The following is a 22,035-nucleotide window of genomic DNA, read 5'->3' as shown; positions in this document are numbered from 1 at the left end:
ACTCGCATACGTTTTAACATATATAATCCTTTCAGTTTGAACCTGTCAGTTAGAATGTACAATGTTAGATTAGCGTTGGGTTTCATTGCTATCCATACAAAATACTACAGTTGTGTATCTATACCTAAATGTTTTTAGCAGTAAAAATACACGGTTATATTTTGTTACCTTTTTCCTTTCTATCTCATCATCTCTGTTCATCAGTTCTGTCTTTATCATTTCCCTCTTCTGAAAATTCCGACGTAGAGATGAGAAGCCATTGCTATGACTTTGATATATTTTTTTGATATTGTTATGTGTTCTGATAAATATATACGAATGCCTATGATTTCTATTTAATATTATCTAAAGCAATGAAAATATGTATACAACATAATTTCATATTACAATATAACATAAAAACTATCTTGTCTTACGAAAGTTATCGATTGACGTTGAGATATAAATTTTATTACTGCTAATAACGTTACGTTGCCACGAACAGTATGTTTATAAAGAATTGAATACAATCTTCCATCAATAAAATTACTATTATCTATGAGATATCAATAATAATAACACTGTCTAACGAAACGTTCACGAATCAAACTAAATAACTGGATGGATTAGTCGTTATGCACCAATGTAGTAACACAGTAGGAAATGCAATTAGCCAGTGTTGCCAGCGATGCCTTTAAATCGCTCGACCGTGTAACACCTTATCTGTTGCATGTTTTTTTTCTATATGCAACATCAGAGAATCGTGCCGCTTTATCTGCCAATCGAATTTCTCAGGTATTTTTTTAAAACGCTAACTGTTTTAATTACAATGAAGTTTCATAACTAATTATTGCGCTTCATGTCAATTGAACGTAAAGTAACTTTTGTTCACATGGTTATAATGTTTGAGGAACAACATACAGAAATCAAACCGAAAATTTATAGCTGTTTGTAGAAAATATAGGAATGATTTGGTCCTTCGAGTAACTATCGAAAGCGCTTTAATTTATTATAGGACAAAACCAGCAAAATATCCGTCATCTTCTGATGTGGATTTGCTTACGCGTAGTTGATTTATTAACATTAGGAGACCCTCGGTAACTTCTTTATCCTATCGAAAACCGCATAAGTTAAATTTTAGTAAAGTTTAAAAATGAAATAAAGTGAAATTAATCAAATATTTTTTATTTATCAATTTAGTTCTAGCTTGCACATGTTCGCAACTCTACAGAGCGGTGTGTATCGCGGGAATGTTACGATGCATTGATTTTTTGTTTGTTTATTAGCTATTTCAAGTCACAATTGCTGACTTACATAGATCTTGTTCGTGTTCTCCAATTAATGAGTTTCACTGATTGAGTCGTTGTTTGCAACATTGCAATGCACGTATGACTCGGCCTGTGCCGCTTTCTACTTTACAATCGTATGCGGAACAATTAATGTTAATTTGTATTACATTTGTTAATTGTGGAAAAAATATAGCATATAATTTTTATTTGCTTGAATGATTGTAATAAACATTTGTCTTCTATAATTGTTTCCTAAAGATTACGAATTTTTTAGTTTAGCTCGTCTTCTCTTCATCTTTAGAAGACTACGTAAATATCTTAAAGTACGTAGTTCAGTAACTATACTTATTAATTTTTCCGAGTATTTACTTACTTACTAAGTGTCACCTGCGACTCCGTCCTCGCGAATTTAAAAAAAAACAACCTAATTAGTAGCCTATGTGTTCTTCCAGACTATGACCCACATTTGGGCGAAATTTCATCAAGATCCGTTGAATCCATCCATCTAAACTTTTATAATATTAGTAACATTTATATTTTACACGAGAAGTTTAAAGGTGATATTACGATGTATATTACTAATAGATATATAATTGCGCATACAATGACTTACTTCATTTATTTGTCACCTATAACTTAATTATTATTAATCACTATTTACTTACAGACTATAAAAAATAAGCACGTCTTTTCAACCAATAATGTAAGCTCAGACCTGTAAAAATATACAATGCAAAATTTATAACTGCTAAGTTAAAGCTAAGTTAAAGTAAAGCTTTAAGTATTTACTACAATAATCATTTCTGAAGACAATTTATAGGAACTCTATGTAATATTTGTATTGATCTTATTATACTAGAAAAAATTCCGTATGTACGCATCTAAATCAAATGATTTCCTTTATTTCCCATTTCCGTAGTCGAGGTGTGTTTGCCTTCCCTTCCCTTTTGATATTTTGATTACTTAATACCACATGAATGATATATGAAAGTACTCACCAAGGTTTAAAACAGAATACAATAAAAATCACATAAAAGAGTAAAATTTGTACAGACTTTTGAATTACAGAGATTTCATATTCGAAAATATAAAAATACTTTTGATATGAAACAATAGTAAAGAAAACATAAATTACTTTAAAACTTTCTATTTTTATAGTTCAAATAATCAATTTAAACTATTATTTAATTAATATAATTACCGTCTTCCATTTGTAAGGTGTGAGGATGATGTGTCTATTAGTAAAGAGGTCAAATATTTCTACCAACACATATATAATGGTGGTTTGCGTGTACGTCAGGTAGGGTATGCAGAAAAATTGCCGGTCGTTGTTTTAACAACGTAATTCCCTTTTATAGTGGCGTTTATACTATCAGCTGGGCGATTGCGATTCGAAAATTTCGCCGCGTCTCGTTAGTATCATTTTGATACATTGTAGTTGGCGGTAACGAACGCCATTCGCGTAAACCGGTAACAACTTTATTTGTACTAATTCCATTTGATTGCTCCTACTCGTTATTTTTTTATAAATGTTACATTAACATTCTACTGTGTTCGTTTCTTGAATTTATAAAGTTCGAGCAAGCAGGTGATTACCCCACTGTGCCCTAGGCTGTTGGCGAGGCTGCCGCCTTGGTGTTCACAGCCGAGCTCGGTTTGTTTTGGGTATCCTCCCTGGTGAATTGTTCTGTTTAGGGCGCAGAACAGTCGCCCTTTTGCCCTGCAGTAGCGGTCGCAATGTGCGGATGTAGCAGGTCCCGGGGTGGACGACGGGGACGTGGATAACACGGACTGGCTGAGGCTCTGCTTAGCTTATGTTCCGCTATTAACATTCTTTTGAAGATAATCGATTTTTTCTATATCGTTATAGCGCTTTATAATTTTGTGTCACTAAAAGTTATTTTTTTATTTAAAAGCGTTCTGAATTTGAAATAAAGAAATTGTATTTAGGTTTCCTTGCAGTGGCAATTCATATTTGTTTTTTTTTGCGTCGTATCATTATTAATCTACATTTATGTTTGTCTTTGAAATGTGGAAAAGAGGATTAATGTTCATTCCTGAATCGGATTCAAAACATTGTGTATGCTACCATTTGCAATTATAAACAAGAATGTATTTTCTTTGGTAACTGTTTTTAAAATGCATAAAACGCACTTCTAGTGTAGAGTCGTGATCAAGTAGTGGTTGCTAGCCTCGAGCTAATCGCTCCTGTTGCCAGTTATTGTTACTTACTGACATAAATATACACAAACAATCGGAAATCATTGGTAAAACATATCTATAGGTATGATACAATATCTGTATCACTAAGCGAGAGTCATTATACGGTTTCGACGGACTCCATGAGTGATATTTTAAAAGCGACTCGGATCTTGGACCTTGGACTCTCGCTTTTTCAGGTTCGACTGTATACGAATTTTCCATCTATAGTTATAATCATCTGCATCATAATATTATATTAGTAATATAGTTTAAAAAAATATTTAATTTTTCCCTTAAAATACTTAAAAGAACAAAGTACGAATTTCACATTACAAATTACGAGTATCAAATCTAGAATTGAAATAAAATTATTCTTAATTAACATTCATACATTATATTAAATTTAATTTTGAAAAATCTAAATATTTTAATATAGTCTGAACCATAAAAGAGTACCTTAAGTATCTTAAAAGAAGGAAAAGAAACAATTTAAGACACGTTTAATTATTTAGGTAAAAAAGTAACCCCTTTAATTAGCGGCGGTGGAACATTTTAATCTCAGCCAAGGATTACAAGTACGGAGCAAGGACTTAAATGATTCAGACCTAATAATTCTTCCGAGTGTTATAAATAAGCATAATAAACAATGTTCCCTGCAAACAACTGATATAAACAATTTAAGAAGGTCTCGCGCTGGTACTCTATTTTTAATCGGCTATAAACATTGAAAAAAAAAACATGATCCTACTTTTATGTTTGTTATTGTCAGAATTAGTGTATTCGGAAATGCCAAGTTTTTATTTTATTTTATTTGAGTCGATTAAAGGTCCAACTAGATTCGACATATCTTTTTAGTTCGTAGCGTTCATGACAAAGATTTAAGTGGAAGATATTGTTATTTTTAAAACTATGTGGTCACCCCTATTTCAACTCGAGCATAAAATATTTAAATTGCATTGTTTCTAACCCGTTTTGCGGATAAAGAAAATTAATGTTCCGCGGTGGATAAACTTGCAATTATTTTTCCGTAGAAAAAAAAATCTTAACGGCCTTGTCAAAAGTTTGCGCGGGGCAGGTGCGGCGGAAGAGTTGGCGGCGCTCCGGCACTCAACTTTGTCGATGGCGATTGTTTATTTTTACGATGCAACCGCAAGGGCCAACAACAAGATAAGGTCAGTCGAGCTTACAAAAGTAACAAATTTCAATATGTAGAACTAATCAGGTTCACTTACTTTAAATTCGTTCGTTCTTTAAAAGAAAAAAATCCTTATAATACTTGATTTTGTCTGCTAGGGAGCAATGTGGCCGAGGTTCTGATCTATAATTTTTTGGATGACCATTTTACTGATGCATTAATATTATAATTCTGACTAGAAAGTTCTTTTCTCAACTAAATATTCGTTACGACGCGACGTATTTGGATTTAATTATTATTTAGTACTTAGTTAGTATAATTGTAACAAGAGTTGTGTAGCGACGTTTCGTATTTCGTTGCCGATTACGAACAATCGCATCATTTCTTATAAAAGGTATTAGATTTCGTAAAATAAACATTATGAAATATTTAATAAAGGCAATGGCCATGGGGAAGAGACAGCCACTCGTATTTACATTATTAAATTAATTCTCAAGAGGGGTGGAAAATAATTATTTCTACGTTTTAATTGAGAGCACTGAAATTTCTAGGCCCTTGAGCAGATCATTGCTCGAGTGTTTCTTTAATTGGCTTAACTCATCGTATTATCAGTATTATAATAATAATTTGTTTTTAAAAACATATACATATTGGAAAAAAATATAGTTTGCTTCTAAAAGATTCTACACATATGTTTATTTTATTTTTAAGTTGCTATATTAGCAAATATATAGATATGTTTTATGTGCCAATGGGAACTGATACGCTGGTTGAAAAGAGCTGGTAAGTTTTAACTAGTCTGGCAGCCCCCCACATCCCGGGGCGTCACGTTCAATTGATCGCTTAGGTTACATTTTAGTTCAATATTAGCAGCTGTCATTTGTCATTTATTTTGTATAATGTCTCTATTTCTGTGATATAGTTACTGTACTGTATTTGTACACGCAAACCTTATGACTCTAAAATATTCTTAGATACCGTTAAGTTAGAATAGTTTTTTTTAACCTTTTGACCGCCGGTGATTGATGATATAGACAACATATTAAAATAGTATGTTTTACTTTTAAATATATTATAATATAACTGCTTCTAGTATAAGTATACGTTTTTGTTAAGATACTTGGAAGACTACGCATAATCATATTTCTATAACCATGATTTCTGGTAATGTTTTACATCTGCTTGCGATAAAAGGGTTAAAATGTTTAATCCAAATTGTAAGTGTAACCCTTCCTAAGTTTTCTATGATAAGAAACAGAGAGTTTTAAAGCACGTAATAAAAGTTGTGTTTAAAAACAAAAGAAATCCTTCAGATCAAACACTTACCGTGGGTTTCTGAGAGCAGAGTCTCCGTTTGAAACATATTGATATCTCTGTTTTATCAAAGATAATGTCAGGGATGACGATATTTTTTATACAGAGATTTTAGTCTCAGAAAACCACGGTAAGCGACTAATGTATCGTCATTATTAAGACTAACATTCGTTTACAAATCAATATAGTAGCTCGTTACCAACTTTATAAATTAATAAAAATCAACACAGATAATGTAAAAACAAATTAATGTCTGAGTCCGTTCTAGATGTTAGATCAAAAGAAATGGTCCGAGGCGTTTGCGGTCAATATATTTACTAGTGATTCGTTACGCCCGGGGCGGATATTTGTGCCGATGATAAATTATGTTCTCGGTCATCTTAAACAAAATATTTTCCTTCAAACTAACGAATTTAAACCATATAACCTATAGGGTAAGGTTGTTATTTTATAATTTTAAGACGAAATCATATTTGTAGAACTATAATTAAATTTTATACTTTATGCCGTAGAAATTAAAAGTTACTTTACTTTGGACACCGTTTAGGAGATCTCAAATGACATTGCGGATTGACAAAATGATTATCAATCACAGTTCAACAGTTAATTTGTTTTTGAACATCATTTTAATAATATATCATTCTCATTTTTAATAAGTCTGTGTTTGTATTATATGTTATATTATTTTAAAGTAATCAACACAATATAATTGGACACCCTTTATCCGACGTATATGGTAACAGACAGAACAATTAATGTTGATAATTTTGTTTACAAGTTACAAGCGTCTAAATACGATCTCACATTAACGCAGCACGGCAAATTAAAAAATATTAATTACTTGTTGTCACCCACGACTCCGTCCGCGCACAATTAAAAAAATATTTAATAAGTAAGCCCATGTGATCATCCAGACTATGTTCTACGTCTATCCCAAATTTCAGGGAGACCGGTTCAGCCGTTTCGGAGATACGTTCAAACATCCATCCATCCAACTAAACATTCGCATTTATAATATTAGTAAGATTAGTAAGAAGTAAGATGGCAAGAAGCAATATTGTTTCTTTAATTTGAAAGAACGTGTTGCTATGATAAAAAAAAATACCAAAAATTGGAAGCCACCTTTTTAATTGTCATCATGAGTATAAACACAGGAGTACACTCAAAATATCCAAATGCAATGTTGTTATTACAAATATAACAATAATTTGAATGGAAAGGGAATATAAAGCTAAATTGCACTTATTTACTGGGTCGGGACGATCAATCATGGCGGCGGAGTCATCAGCCAGTTCAAATGTCAAACGAACCTAGGGTGGCAATAAAAAAGAAAAAACTCAGTTGCCATTATTAAAAAAGTGACTGTGACTTTATTTCCATTGTGATTGCCGATTCGGGATTATTAACTGACTTGCATTATTTTTTGTGTTCTAATATTGATAGATTGGTTTTTTCAAGCAGATTGCAATTGAGTTATATGTTATACAAGAATGATACAGATTTCCAGAAATTAAGTAATAGGTATACCAATTTTTCATGATGTTTCTATTTTTCATCATAATTATAATGTTCAATGTCTATTATAATATTGTTTGCGCAATATACATAACTTTTATTAATTGTTTACATGTGATTTACTTCCAATTTTATGGAATTGGATTCGTTCAATAAAATTGGCTTGCTTTAATTTTACGATTTCGTTTGCGTGATCTGGTCCGTTAATAATGTAATTCATTTGTCCATTGGGAAGGGGCTTCACTTTATCGTTATTATTTTTTATTTGATGGTCAGTTTCATTTATAACGTATTAAATATTACTATGTTTTGACTTATTATCGGCATCGAATATTTAATATTCGTTTAAGGAAAACGAATATTATAAACGAAAAAGTATCGGTAGTAAAACAATAAACGTAATGTGTAGTATTGTAAGTGCAACGCGCAGCACAGAGCTGCGCAAAGGCAAACACGGCTAGGGATCGCGTGCAAACGTACAATATTACTGGACTCGAGCCCCCATATTTTAACAACTGTCCTAATACATCTTGCAATGTTGTTTTTAACTGTTTTGCCACATTATTGTTTGTTCTTTTTTTGAATGTTTATTTTTAATTTTTATTTTATGCCGCCAGTATTGTTACCTTTTATATTTTTTTGTATACAAATCAAACTAGATCTATAAATAAAACCATTCACTTTTATCGTTACCATTTAGAAATGCAGTATAATTAGAAATAAGTGCATGTAAATTTATCTGTGTGAAAATTAATAATTATTTTCATTGTACGTGTTAATGAATGAGTAAAATTTTTTTGAAAAATTTAAAATATTCAACGAATTGGATGGATTTTTTTCTTCATTTCAGGTGCCTGTCAATGAAAGCGCCAGACAGGTATGTCGCTAGCTAGCTCGCGCGATCGGTTTCGTCGACCGCACTCGGTTTGTTCGGACGCGGGCTCGGCCGGTCGCTCGGGCGCTCGGGCACGGTGTAGCTTGGAAGACCACACGACACAACCGCCGCTCAGGATTTTTTGCCACAGTATTCTTTTTTCGTACAAATTGCTTATCAATGTGTTTTTTTCATAATTTATTTGCGATTTACATTGGTCTTCCCAAAGTATGACCTTTCTAAATGCTACTCAAGTTTCCATTCAATCTTTAATGACGATTATTTTCAATTGTTTTTAACTTTACCCTGCTTATTTCGTTTACTTGCCATCTGTACGATCCGTATTTATTTCGTGTTGTGATTATTTTGTTATATATTTGTAAATTGGTGGGTGATTTTAGATGTCGTTGTTTTGCTTCCAGGTTACACCTAAAATTAGGAACATATTCGAAAAATATAAAAGACAAATAATCACAGATAAATTTACATTATCCCGTATCACAGTAGAATTTTAATAGATATAAGCATGTGTGTGTATTTTTTTTTTAATTATTGAAATGGTTTATTATTTTGGTATCAACATTTGAAATGAAGTTTTAGTGTTTTGCTTAAAAAGTTTTTACGTATTTACATTAAAATTCAATAACTTTAACGCATGATGAGATCTCGATCCCGGTGTGATTCTGTGACAAATTCGTGAAGATCACCATTGAAATCGTAAAGGATTTAACGCCTCCGTTAGCACGCTTCCTTTGTTGGCATCGTAAAGCCGCCAGTAATATGTTTGATAAAACTTTGAACGAACAAAAAAAGATACAGCGAGCTACTGTGGACGCCCCGCAGAGAGGCCTCATTCACAATTGCTGCCACGCTGTGCTGTACTGTGGTGAACAAAGGGAATACAAAGACTGTTGAGAGATCCGCTCTCCTATTTTGGCTGATCACCGCGATCTTAGTGGCCTTGTTAACACTGCATACAAGGTTTTGTATTTATTTTTTATTTCTGCATATAATAATGAATGCAACGAATAAGTTTGATTGATTAAATATACATGATTTGTTCAATTGAAAACTGCGATTCTTAAACGTTGGATATACGAAAATGTTAAGACAAGAAACAGATACGTTGTACACATTTTAACTTTATTTTGTTCCATATTAAAGGTAAAGTACATAGAAAATTAGCACAAATCACCCAGAAATTTAATTGAAGACCCATAAAACCGTCAGATATTAAGACCCATTGATGTATTATATTAACAGAATAGATCTAATATTCATAATTCGAATTTTAATATTAATTTGACAGATGATATAATCTCCATAGCGGTCGTCATTATGACCAGGATTCATATTGTTATCTAATGGATTTAGAATCAAAGATCTATCCCTATCTAATAGCTTTTATTTAAATCCGAATGCTTTTAAAAGAATTACGATAATGAATAGTACTTTGTGGACAAAAGCTTCTTAAAGTTTCTTTAAAAGATTTCTCCCTTAAAGTCTACTATATCTATAAAGTAATAGGAATGTCGTAAATTAAAAGTAAAAAAATAATGCTACAAAATAATTTAAAATATTATTTATGTCGTATCTATTTTGTAACGTAGCTCTGTGACAGACTTTTCTGCAAACAAATAGAAATCAGAGCTAGCGATCTGTTTACACGAGACGCCTTTTGTTCAAGGGCTGAATTCAAATAAACACTAAATCGTTAACCCTTTGACCGTCCGTGGGCAATTTTCACTTTGGAAAACGGAATGGAAATGATTTGGAAAAGGGCTGCAACGCTTTGACACCCTTGTCTTTCTCACCTGTGTGATTCTGAACGACGATATTTTATTTTATTTTAACTTTTAAACTTGACACTACATGCTTTTTACTATCATACTCGGTACTGTGCTTTTTGAATATAGACCATACGTTTCATTCATATTAATTTCTTTCTACGATTTAGAAAAAAAAGTTTTTTTTTGTCGATTTAAACTATACCAACACAAATCTTTTAACATCTTAAAGTATGTGTTATACCTTTCGGAATATTATTTAAGCAGACGTCAGTCATACGACATTATATCGTACGTTCTAAAAATCGCCGCCCATTCGACCGACTCGGCACGGCGGCGCGTCGCGGCATGTTCGGCGTGAAATCGCGGGAGGTGTCCACCTGTGCCGTTTGTTTCAGCGACTCCATCCCTTTGTATGTAAATTACGCTTTCATCTGTAAACACGCCTTTTGTGAAAATCAATGGGCCAGCGCAATTACAAGCGCACTTCGCTATGCGTCAACCGAACGCTGGCCATTATGTTCTCGTCGAATTTATGTATTCCTATTTAATTTTTGAACGTAATTTTTAATTATCATATTGTTTAAAGTAAAAAATGAAAATGAAATACTTTATTTTGTCATTAAAATTATAATTTGTTCCATAGTGAATACGTTTAACGGTATTGGATTGTTTTATAATCTTTTATAGTAAGGATTGGTAAGCACATTCCTAGAGGTCTCTAGTATTATTTAGCGATATTTCTATTAAAAAAAACAGTAAATTATTTCTTTCGTAATATACATAATTGGGCTAAGATGCATGGTTAATAAGGCTCTACGCCAATTATATGATGAGTTGTCGGTGCGTTGCTCCTCACACGCCGTACTCGCCCAGTTGCGCGCGGAGGCGTGATGACAAGCCGAACGTAAACTTTCCCTCTCGTCCACGATGCCCCAACTCGGGCAATGCGAAGCGACCCTGCTGACACATTCCCTTTCGCCCCTCGTGACCCACAGCGACCACTCAGTACATCACCTGACTGCTGAAACGTTTGACCTAGTTAACAGCTCCTGCGTACTGAAATTTCGATCATTTACGACGAATGTGTGATAAGGTACAGCAACGTCGAATCTTTTTAAAAGAAAAATATTGTAGCAGAATAAATTATAGTATAAATTTCAAATAAAAGTAATTTCGCATTGATGTTTCCCATGAATATCTGAAAAGATCTAAGATAAATGAATCTATAAAATTAATTGGACAAGTAATCGAAAACTCACAAAGAATTTCTTCATTTCTTGTCCGGGGGAGCGGATACAAATGAGGGGCGGACATTGAATAATTTGATTTCCTTATTTGCAACAATCAATATCGAATAAAATATATTTACGAGCATAAAACACGATACATTTGATAAATAATACTCCATCCGTATTTCAATTATTGTTTTAAATTACTTTGAAGTTTGGAGAGTATGAATTAAATTAATGTTGTTGGTACCAAATACTTGATAGATGGGGTTAATCGTGATATACGTTTTATTTCCGTCGGTAGGAAATCATCTTCATAAATTACCTTGGCAATCGAAACATTTTTATAATAACAATGAATTAAAAACTTAATTTATTTATAAGACATAAAAATCTCAAACTTAAATAGAACAAAATTATGTCAAAGAAACTTTGTAAGAAATTGGAGTCTTTAAAACAATTACGTAAAGCATTTGTCATGATTAAATCGGTTTTTGTTTTCTTAAGAGGAGTTAAATTAGTAAACAAACTCAGGTGCAACAGCAATTAACTAACTTCCAAATGATCCCCTCAAAACAGTTAAAGGGTAGCTCGGAGCTGTGGGCAGCGGGGGTGTGCGGCGGGGGGGGGGGGTGCGGAGGTCGCAGACGGCATATTAGTACAATATAATTGCATTTAATACCGAGCTGGGTGACGTTTCCTGCGGAGTATCTACTGCTGACTCTTGGAGACAATCGAGTTACGAACACAAACCACCCTCTGCAATAAGTTGCCGCTGATGAGAATATTTCACTTCTTGATTAACTTTCCAAAGCATTTACCCAACTCTCGTCAGATCTTTCGAAAGACGGACGAGCGAATTGATGTCATTCAGTTTATTTAGATCCATCGCGTGTTCGACTTTTGTATCAAGTTAATTAAGAAAGATTCCCCGCTAAAAATAAGCTCGTATTAGATTTTGCCTGTAATTCGTTCTGGTACTTATTTAATTCCGGATATAAAATTTCTGTGATTGAACCCCAGCGGGTGGGGTGAGGGGCGTGAATTCCAACAAAATTAGCACCAGGGGTCGAAATAAAAAAGCGAAGGAAAAATTTAATGAACAGGAAAATGCTCCTTTTTGCAGCTATTCCATCTATTTATCTACATCGGGATGCCCATTACCTTGCTAAGAGAAAAGTTTACATTTTTAATTTAATGATTCCACTTTGTGGAAGTTGGGCGGGTTTCGGCGAGATCTTAATTTGGGGATTTCGAGGCGTCTCGTTTTGTAAATATTATTCCTTTAATAAGACCTCACGTCGAGGGGGTCCACCGGAGTCCGTGATTACGACTCTCTTTGCGAGCTTCATTTTAGACCTCGTCATTTTGATTGGCGCTAATGAAATTTTTCCTACTCCTTGTCCGCATCCGCGTCGTATTCTTGTTCTTGACAGAATAATTTTCCGGGACATGAAACGACTTGTGTCGCGACATCAACACACCCTCTAAACAGTTATTGCCGGCAGTCGACGCGCCGGCAGCTGAGCCGGTGTCGTTGCCGTCTTCATTTAAATTTTTCACTTTTGCTAATGCAATTTCTTACTTTATCTCTTGTGAAGTGGAGTGCGTGTCCCATCTGTAGCGAAATTTCTAAATCGTTAAGTCCCAGCTGTGTTTGTAGAGGCGATGACGTTTCGCTTTTAGCGGCCGTTTTAAAATTGAATATTTGATGGCGTACTCCCTTATGACGAATCCGCAGCGGGTGCGAACGGCCTATTCTGCGGTAGATAATTTTTTCAACGACTTTAACGACATGGCTTGTTATTCTTATGTTCCACAATGTTTCCTGAGCTATTTCGTACATCGTTTGGTTATTATAGAACTATAAAACGTAATGACAATTATATCTGTTAAAGTTAACTTTCATATTATAAAAAAATCAAAACTTAGTAAAATACTTAGCTTAATTCTTACCGATATAAGGCTATAAATCCTTAAATGACGTAACGTAGAAAATTGTAGTTCCAATGTGTTTCGTGTGGTTAATGAATTTTCTTGCCCATTTCTTTATCGACAATGGATCTTTGGGCTCGTTTGTATTTTTATTCCTCTAGTATGCATTTGTATTACGACTATACAATGCAACAATTCTGCATGCAAATGAATTAGAAAAATCGATATCTCGATGTTAGAGTCGGCATTATAAATGTATCAGTTTTATTCAATCCATTATCAAACAAGTGTACAGCACTCGAAGATTCCCATTATAAAAGCAAATGGTTACAGCTTAGTTCGTTTCTAATTACACAGATAAGCGGCGTTCAATAACGTTGTTTTATCACGTTCGTACGTTTGGAATCTAATTGGAATTTTGCATGTTGATATGTGGACTCTTTATTGGTCGATATTATGTTTGCTTTCCGATATTGATGTTTGCTGTAGGAATGGAGGCGAGGAAGTGTCGGGTCATTTTGATAATTGTATGAGCCAGCGGCGCAATCATGATTTATGTGTTATTCAATTTTTTTTATTTGTTTGTTAAAAACATTGACAAACAGATGAGTTAATAATCTTTTTACACGATATTTCTTAATTTATTCAATGTTTCTTTGAACATTGAATTTTTTTTTTATCTTACTTCTTATTCTTACCACTATTATAAATGCGGATGGATGCCTGGATAGATATTTGTTAGAAAGTGTTTTGAAAACAGCTGCATGGATCAAGCTGAAATTTAGCACAGATGTAGGAAATAGTCTTGAAGAACACATAGGTTACTTATTGAGTTTTTTTCCGCGCGACGGAGTCCCGGAGTTAGTATTCTATACATTAGCATCGCAAAATAATAATAACTCAAAAATTAGCATTTAAATGCCGATAGAGATGATTTGGGATATTACAGTTATTTTTAATCGAAATTATGTCTAAAGTAATACACCGGGGTCGATGGGGTCGGCTTTTTACTAAAACATCTGTTGTGTGCGTCGCATGAGTTTTTTGTTATTTCAAAAGGAGACATGATGGATCAGTTTCAACACATATATGTACGTCGGTCTCTTTGTTGCTTGCTTTATGGCTTTGTAATGTGTTTCTTTGTTTGTGAACGTGTTACAGTCGCTCCCGAAGTTTTGTAAAAAAAACTTGCTTAATTCTAACTTCATAGGTCATAAGTGTACCTTTTTGTCTTAATAACCGATGAAATCTTACTCATAAATGCGAATGTTTGGATGGATGTTTGTTAGAAGGTATCTTTAGAACGGCTACACGGATCTCGCTGAAATTTGGCATAGATGTGAAACATAGGCTGGAAGAACACATAGGCTACAAATTAAGTTTTTGTTTTAGTTTCTCGAGAACGGGACGCGGGCAACAGCTAGTACTTAATAATTGAAAATGGTCAGTTTAAAGAGAATATCTTGGTTTAAAATAAAACTCGTACTTTTGTTCGTGGATGCATTTTGTGTCATGAAAAAAAAAAACTGTTATATTAAAAAGCTATTCTAGTTTCCAAGCAAGGCTTTCCAGTCACCGTGTTAATACTATTATTTTTTACAAACTTAGAAGTGGGCTTAAAGGACAAAAGGTGGTATACTTAAGGGCGCCATTGCATAAGAGCGATGTAGAGTATCACTACGGGAATCTTTTGTGCGAGTGTGGGAGAGGCTCGAGTACATTCTGTAGAAACCAACGTTGCGTGGTTTTCCGAATAGGATTTAGTATAGATTGCCATTACGCAAGATTATCTTATCTGTTTGTAAAAAAGTATTTGTCGCCCAAGTTTCTTTCGAATGTTACAAATGCGTGGTATAATGGCGCACAAATGGAACTCGATTAAGGATTTAATTTTTTTTTAAATTATAAGAGCATTTCATGGTTTGGATGTTTAAGTACTTTTTATATGTAAAAGTTTACTTAGATTACGTACAGTATTTTTTACTAATATTATAAATGCGAAAGTTTTGATGTATGGATGGATGGATGGTTTAACGGATCTTGCTGAAATTTGGCACAGATATAGAATATAGTCTGGAAAAACATATACACTATTTAATATTTTTTTTTATTCTGCGCGGACGGAGTCGCGGGCGACAGCTAGTTGTTTATACGCAAATCAAATTCGAAAATCAAATTCAAATCGATATTTCATACAATTTTATAACTTTCCACTTATCATATCTTTAATAAGACCAGTCCACTTTGCAAAACGTGATTGAATATTGACTTTTAAAACGTCTAAACTCAATCATATACACGATTTTCGTGATGAATGTAATAGATAAAATATTTGTAATAAATCATTCATCGATGTAATTAAAAATCTACATAATTATCTTTGTGCTAATTATGTTTTGAATTTTGATTTAAAAATATGCAATTGAAGTTGCACTTTCGAATCAATATTTTTATTCCAAATCTTTAAAAATTTATCTAGCATTCACCTAAGACATTTACTTTAAAAGATTTTGATTTATATAATCAGACAAAAGGCAAACTGGTCATAGAAAAAAATATAGAACTTAAAAGGCATAGACTGGGTATTTTAAATCACCACCCGTTTGTTTTCTTTACTGTTAAAAATGATGAATTCCAAAAAAAAATATATTTAATTTAAAAATGGAACATCCATAAAAAGTCTAATCCAAAAATGTGATTAGCAAAATAAACATAATGAGACGTCCAGTGATAAATCACCCCCGAACAAAGCCATCAGTCTAATTAAATTCAAAATGTATCCATTTCCTTTTAGCAAACAATATAATAAAGGCACATTTATAGCGGTTACAGAACAGCGAAAGTGTACTTACTGTGCTACGTATTGCAATGAAGTGTTGGAAAAAAGACGCGAGCGAGCGGGAGTTTTGATTGATTACCGACTCGGAGCAGTTTTTTGTGTGAAATTAAAAACACGGAGTGGGCATGCGTTGGATTAAAAAGGAATTTCAGCCGGCCAATAAGCAGAGGGAGCCCCTGCTTTTGTCCAAAACAAATTTGGAAATTAATTTATTTTTATAAGAAGTGAATTCGGTCATCGATTCGATATTATTAGCTCAATGTTAGATACAATCAATCGAGAATGTTTTTGCGCCATTTTTACTGGCCATTACGTGCTTCTTCATTTGCCAATCAAATAATAATTTATTTTAAATTGAAAAATAATATTTTAATATTCTTCATATTTAAAATGAACGAATTACTTTTTAACATCGCTCTTTTTTAAATTTTTATTCAATATTAATAATTAAACATTGGCTATCATTATAGACAGAATATTTACATGAAAATTTAATTAATTAATATTTCCATTTTAAAAAATGTCATCTATCAAAATCATTCAGTATTTTCATAAAATGCAACATTTACTTTATGTAATTTTTCAAAATAGGACTTAATATATGTACTTATATTTACAATTAGAATCATGAGTTACAACAGCACGACCTCAAGCGCACCGCAAACGAGTAATTAAAACATTTATAATACATTAACGTTATGCATAGTAAATTCATGGGAGACTTAGTTGAATGTTAGGATGGCTGGGGAGAGCGATGTGTAACACCCAATACCACAAAGGTAAAGCGTAATAATAATAGCTGTTCCGAGCTTTATGAACGATCAAAATTGCAGAAGCACGTGTATAAAATACACTTTGTAAAGTAGATTTAAATTTTAATACGAAGCTCTCAGTCGAGGGTGGTAAGTAATGTCTTGGCGTTGGAAACATAGGGATTTGCCTTTTTACTTTTATTTAAAGTTTAACAAATAAAATAAAAAACTATTTTTGTAGGCTAGATATGTTATCATCATTTTAAGGACAATTTGGGAAATAGAAAATAGTGATTGATAAAATATTGACTCAAAATTAGATTTTAGAATGATTTTCAAAAGTTTGTTTTGGTCATTTTGATATTTTTTTAACTCTAATAATTAAGTCTTTTTTTTATAATTAGAATGTGAAGGATTGGAATATCCATACTATACAATCGCAGTTCAGGACTCAGGTGTCGACTGCGGCCGATTTCACAAGACAATGCTTAATAATTTCATTTCACCATTATGTCGGCCATCTTTGCGAGTGGCACAGTTAGAGGGCACCGAGGTGGCCTCCTCGGCAATTTGCATTGTAACTCGGACCACGTAAAGACCCTAACGGCCACACCGTCACCTCCTAACTCCTTGAATATATAATTTTGTTGCTTTTATTAACAGCAACTTTGCGTGGGAATTGACGATATCCTTCCGCAGCGACTGTTTATTGTAGGAGTATAACTCGCTAGATTTATTTTATAGTTCCACTGGAGACTTTGTCCCGAGGGTCGCTACGAACTCCTTCGTACAAAGTCTATAAATATTGCCGATGTGTGGTCATTAAATTAGTTGGATTTATTTGACAGAAGGCTTGTTGTTTTTTTTTAATATGTTTAATACGTAAAAAGCAAAATACATTGTTGCAAAAGTATGCCATCGCACAAAAAAGTTTTTAAGTCGTAGTATGAAAAGAAAAATAATACTGTAGCATTAGGGCAAATGTCAGAGGAATAAAAAAAGAAGTCGCCGTTGAAGCAGGACGGTGAAATAGACGTAACCGTAATTACGTTCCCGGCCTTAATGCAAAAGTTGCCGCTCGAAACAGACTTAAAAGTTTTGTTTTGATGTCTATAAATTAATGTGTTTGTATGTTTTCACTTTAAATCGCTTAACAACTCTTGTTGTGTCCTTAAGTCTATTAATTTCTTATTACTTATCTTTGTTATCAATTTGAAACATACTTTTATAGAAATTATCGCACTATGAGTGAAGCAATTATTTTAATTGTTAGAAACCTTATTTGTTTCAATTGACAAGTTAGTTTCGTTAATATAAAAGTACATTGCGATTTGATATTTGATTTTGTAATATTGTACGAGATACGTTTAATATAATTTTTTTATAAAAAATGTTTAGACGTCTTATATTTTAAATTATTACAATGTGAAGTATAGATTTCTTCATAAGCATCTTGTAAAACATGCAACAGAAAAGTATAAGAAGGGAGTAGATCGTGTCTAATTCTTCCTGTAACTTTTAGGGGAATGTACGTATAATTCCATTTCGTGTTTTGAACTCTTTAGGGGTCGGAATATCGCCATTAATAGGTTGTGAAAGGTTTCCTACTGAGCAATATTTGAAATGAACGCTTAGTGAGCAAACTTCGGCACTTTAATGTTTTATTAGGAAAGTCTCTTTGATTTATATTCCGTTAAAATGTTTTTGTCTTTGCTGTAACAAATTGTTAAAATTCAAAAAGCTTATTTATAATAATTTAATTCCCAAGCTATATTTCTCTTCATTTAGAAATATTAATTAAATGCTTAAAAAATCGCGAATATATCAAGGGTTTAATTAATCACCATAGTGTAGTGTGTGATCGTTTAACATATTGCATATTAATATTATAAATGAGAATGTTTAGATGGATGGATGGACGTTTGTTTTAAAGGTATCTCCAGAACTGCTCAATGGATCTGTATGAAATTTGGCATACATATAGAACATAGTCTGGTTAAACACATAGGCTACTAATTATGTCTTTAATTCCGCGCAGACGGAGTCGGGGTCGATCACTAGTATTATATTTAATAAAGTCTTTCTGCTCAGATGTGCATTCCTGATTATGAGTAAATAATATTGTTCCCACACCGCAATTGAAGTGCTTTTATCGCGAGCTGAATGAGCGTCGTGCGGTGTGGATACGGGCGTCTTATTCACCACTTACATGTGGATATTGACACTTCTGTCTGTCGTTAGCTTTTGTTCTAACACGTGTTAGGTTACATACACTCGCACGTGTTTCTGCGTCACTTATGCGCAGTTTAGTGACTCGATTCATTTTAATTTTTATTCACGAACCTTTGTCTGTCTGTGTTAGATTTCTTTTTTGTAATCTGGTTGTTTTTTACTACCTATTTCATGTTTATTACATAAATAATGTAAAGTATTTATTAAATTAATTAAATGATTAACGTTGTACGTTCGCGTAACGCATTATGTTTGTGCGAATTAAAACAGAAAGATGCAATTTGTAAGCAATAAATTCAATGTTTTTTCAATGATGCTGTCTCCAGTTCGTGAGGGAACTCTGCGGAGCGCCAAGTGAAAAGATAATCGCATCGCGCGTCGTTCGCGCGTTATAATTAGTACAAATCGCCTTCTCCGCGCTTGCTTCGCGTAGACCTATGAATGTTTAGACATGCCTGATTATAAAAAATATTTAAGTCATTTCTATAATAAAATTATAATATTTGAATTTAAATAACATATAATTTGACAATTTAGAAGTTTATAACTCCAACTAGCGTTCTTATTAAGTTTAACAAACATTAATAGTTATAAGCTTGAAGTTTTTTCAACCTTAGGGTATCTATATATTTTTAACAAATGATCTGGTCTTTAAATTAATTTTATTTAATGACGGAGACCCATTGACGGGTTAATATCAATTCAAGGTTGGCTATTCTAAAAGATTCTTAAGTTAATACAAATGGACGTTAATACACTGACGTAGTGTCGCGAGTTAATAGATTCCATTATTTATCGCGAGTGATTCGAATCCGCGACGCGCGACGATTGATGACGCCCACGGCAGTGACGGCAGACGGCAGCCGGCAGACGTAAAACGAAATGCAAGCACCCCTAATTTCTAATTATCTTCCTTTAATTTTGTAAGTGATCAATTCATACTTAAAACCCAGTGTCATCATGAAAGCTTATGCGAAGCAATACACAAATAATTTAGATTTAGACTAAAAAAGTAACGATTATGGAATCATAATAAAATTCCGGAACTCAGTGACTACAAAATTAAAATGAACAACAGATACGCGGCACCTTTAAGTTAAATTCCACCAAGAATCTATTTAATGGTAGTCGTTTTTATATAGCTTTCCCAGCGATTGGTTTCTACTACTAAGTCGAACCGATCAGTAAGCGATTCGACTCGCCTTGGAATCTTAAAATTTTTAGTTTTATAAGAAATGTCCATTCTCCGTCGCTGTGAGATAATGCCCCCGATCACCCGATCGCTTCGGTGACGATGCGATTTAATCAAACAAATTAAGATTGATTTTTTTACAACGGTGCGTTAAAGATATGCAATGAATATCTTTTTCTTTAACCGAAATCGATTCGATGCGGTGCTTAACCGCGGACCATTTTAATTAAAACGGCGTCAAATCAGTCGATTCTTTTGGCGAATCCGACCCGGCCAAACGATTCCTCGCCACGGTAATATTGTATAACAACAAAACCTTATTTCGGTTGGGATCGGCTACCGAAAAGTGCAGATCGAATGCGGTGTAAATATGCCGTCACTAATCACTCACCGTCTAAAGAACCTTCGGAATTGAATCTAAACATTTGTCTCCTAACGAATCGTATCGCGCCGGCCGCAGCTCAAAGCGGCGTGATTCGGCACTATGCGAGCTCGTTTCCGAATGCTCGCTGCCCATTCGTTCCCCGGGCGACGCCTACCCGCTAAATGAGATGCCTCGCGCATACCACATAGTTACAAACTAATGAAATCTTACAAACATCTCAACCCATTTTCTTAACAACTTTTCCGAGAGAGCAGTCGAGTTCAAAGATTTTACCCTAAGAAATAATTCCGCTAATAACGGCCGCCGCTCGTACGACTACGTTATGCAACCATAGGAATTTCATTAGATACACACGCGTTTGTTTGTTAAGGCGTTTTCCATTGCTAAAAGTTTCTTGAGGCGGGTATAATTCCTTTGTTTGTTGTTGGGGAGGCGCGCCCGCCTCACCCACTACGTTTTCTAAGTCATCGGGTCCAATTATGCCCCTTTGTAGGTTTTGATATGTAAATTCACGATTTTATTAAACAAACCGTGATGCCATTCGAAAGCAGCGAGCCGTATTAATAGCTTCTTCAGATTCCTCTAATCTCTTTATCTTAAGACAACATTGGATAATTTCGGGGGAGGTATTCGCCTTTGCGCGCCACGCTACTAGTTCAAGCGAAACGACTCACGCGAGCGATGAGCCACATGTATAATAGTCTTACATATAGTTAGGCGAGCTGATGAAACGAATGTATAATTGTTATTGCCGGTAGCAGAGGTGTACAATGGCCCTACAAATTAATCTACAACATGTATGTGTTAAGCGATTGTTACTGTCGCAACTACCCATTCGATTTAAGCTTAATTTTTACCCCAGCACTATTAATAATTTACAGAGGACACCGGCAACGTTTGCGCCATATTACATCGCATAAATTAATAATGTCGCTCGCTTGTTTAACTGCGAATCGGATGAGTTTTATTGACAATTTTGTTTGGGAAAGAGCAATTTGCGGGATGGCCACCCAGTGCCACGAAGTGGTCACCAAACAGGGGCCCGCCGCGCTCGCGAGGGGCGACCACGATATGCCTAGTGGATTTGCAGTATTTGATAACTAAGCCGTTTACGATAGCAGGTACACAATATTGCGCTGCCGCTTTCATTGCTAAAGTAATGCCGATAGATGTAATTAGCGTTATAATAAAGCTGTTATTTGGCTCATGTGTTGATGAAATTATTTCACTTCTATGTGTTGTACATATCTGATTAGGATCAAAATTTATATACTCAGCAATTGAAACTCTAAAAGATATTTTTTCGACTGTCTTCTTTCTTTTTTAACTACAAATTATTTATGAGAATTACTTTCTTCCACCAAATATTTTTA

The 22,035-nt window shown here is 33.8% G+C and overlaps 1 protein-coding gene across 8 annotated transcripts in view; it reads left to right on the top strand.

The window, feature by feature from the left end:
- The window catches only part of dac (dachshund family transcription factor), a 132,292-nt gene that overhangs the window by 17,015 nt on the left and 93,242 nt on the right, over positions 1-22,035 (top strand). For 4 of the 8 annotated variants that reach the window (XM_013325881.1, XM_013325872.1, XM_013325863.1 and 1 more), the window contains exon 2: positions 8,285-8,311. The exons of the other annotated variants lie outside the window; for them this stretch is intronic. In XM_013325881.1, coding sequence (XP_013181335.1) covers positions 8,285-8,311 — 27 coding nt within the window. The remainder of the gene's footprint in view (positions 1-8,284; positions 8,312-22,035) is intronic. 8 annotated transcript variants of the gene reach the window in all.

The sequence above is a fragment of the Papilio xuthus genome, unplaced genomic scaffold (assembly GCF_000836235.2).
Source record: "Papilio xuthus unplaced genomic scaffold, Pxut_1.1 DF828952.1, whole genome shotgun sequence".
NCBI lineage: Eukaryota > Metazoa > Arthropoda > Insecta > Lepidoptera > Papilionidae > Papilio > Papilio xuthus.
Note: the sequence above shows the minus strand (reverse complement) of the source record. Positions and strands in the feature narration are given on the sequence as shown.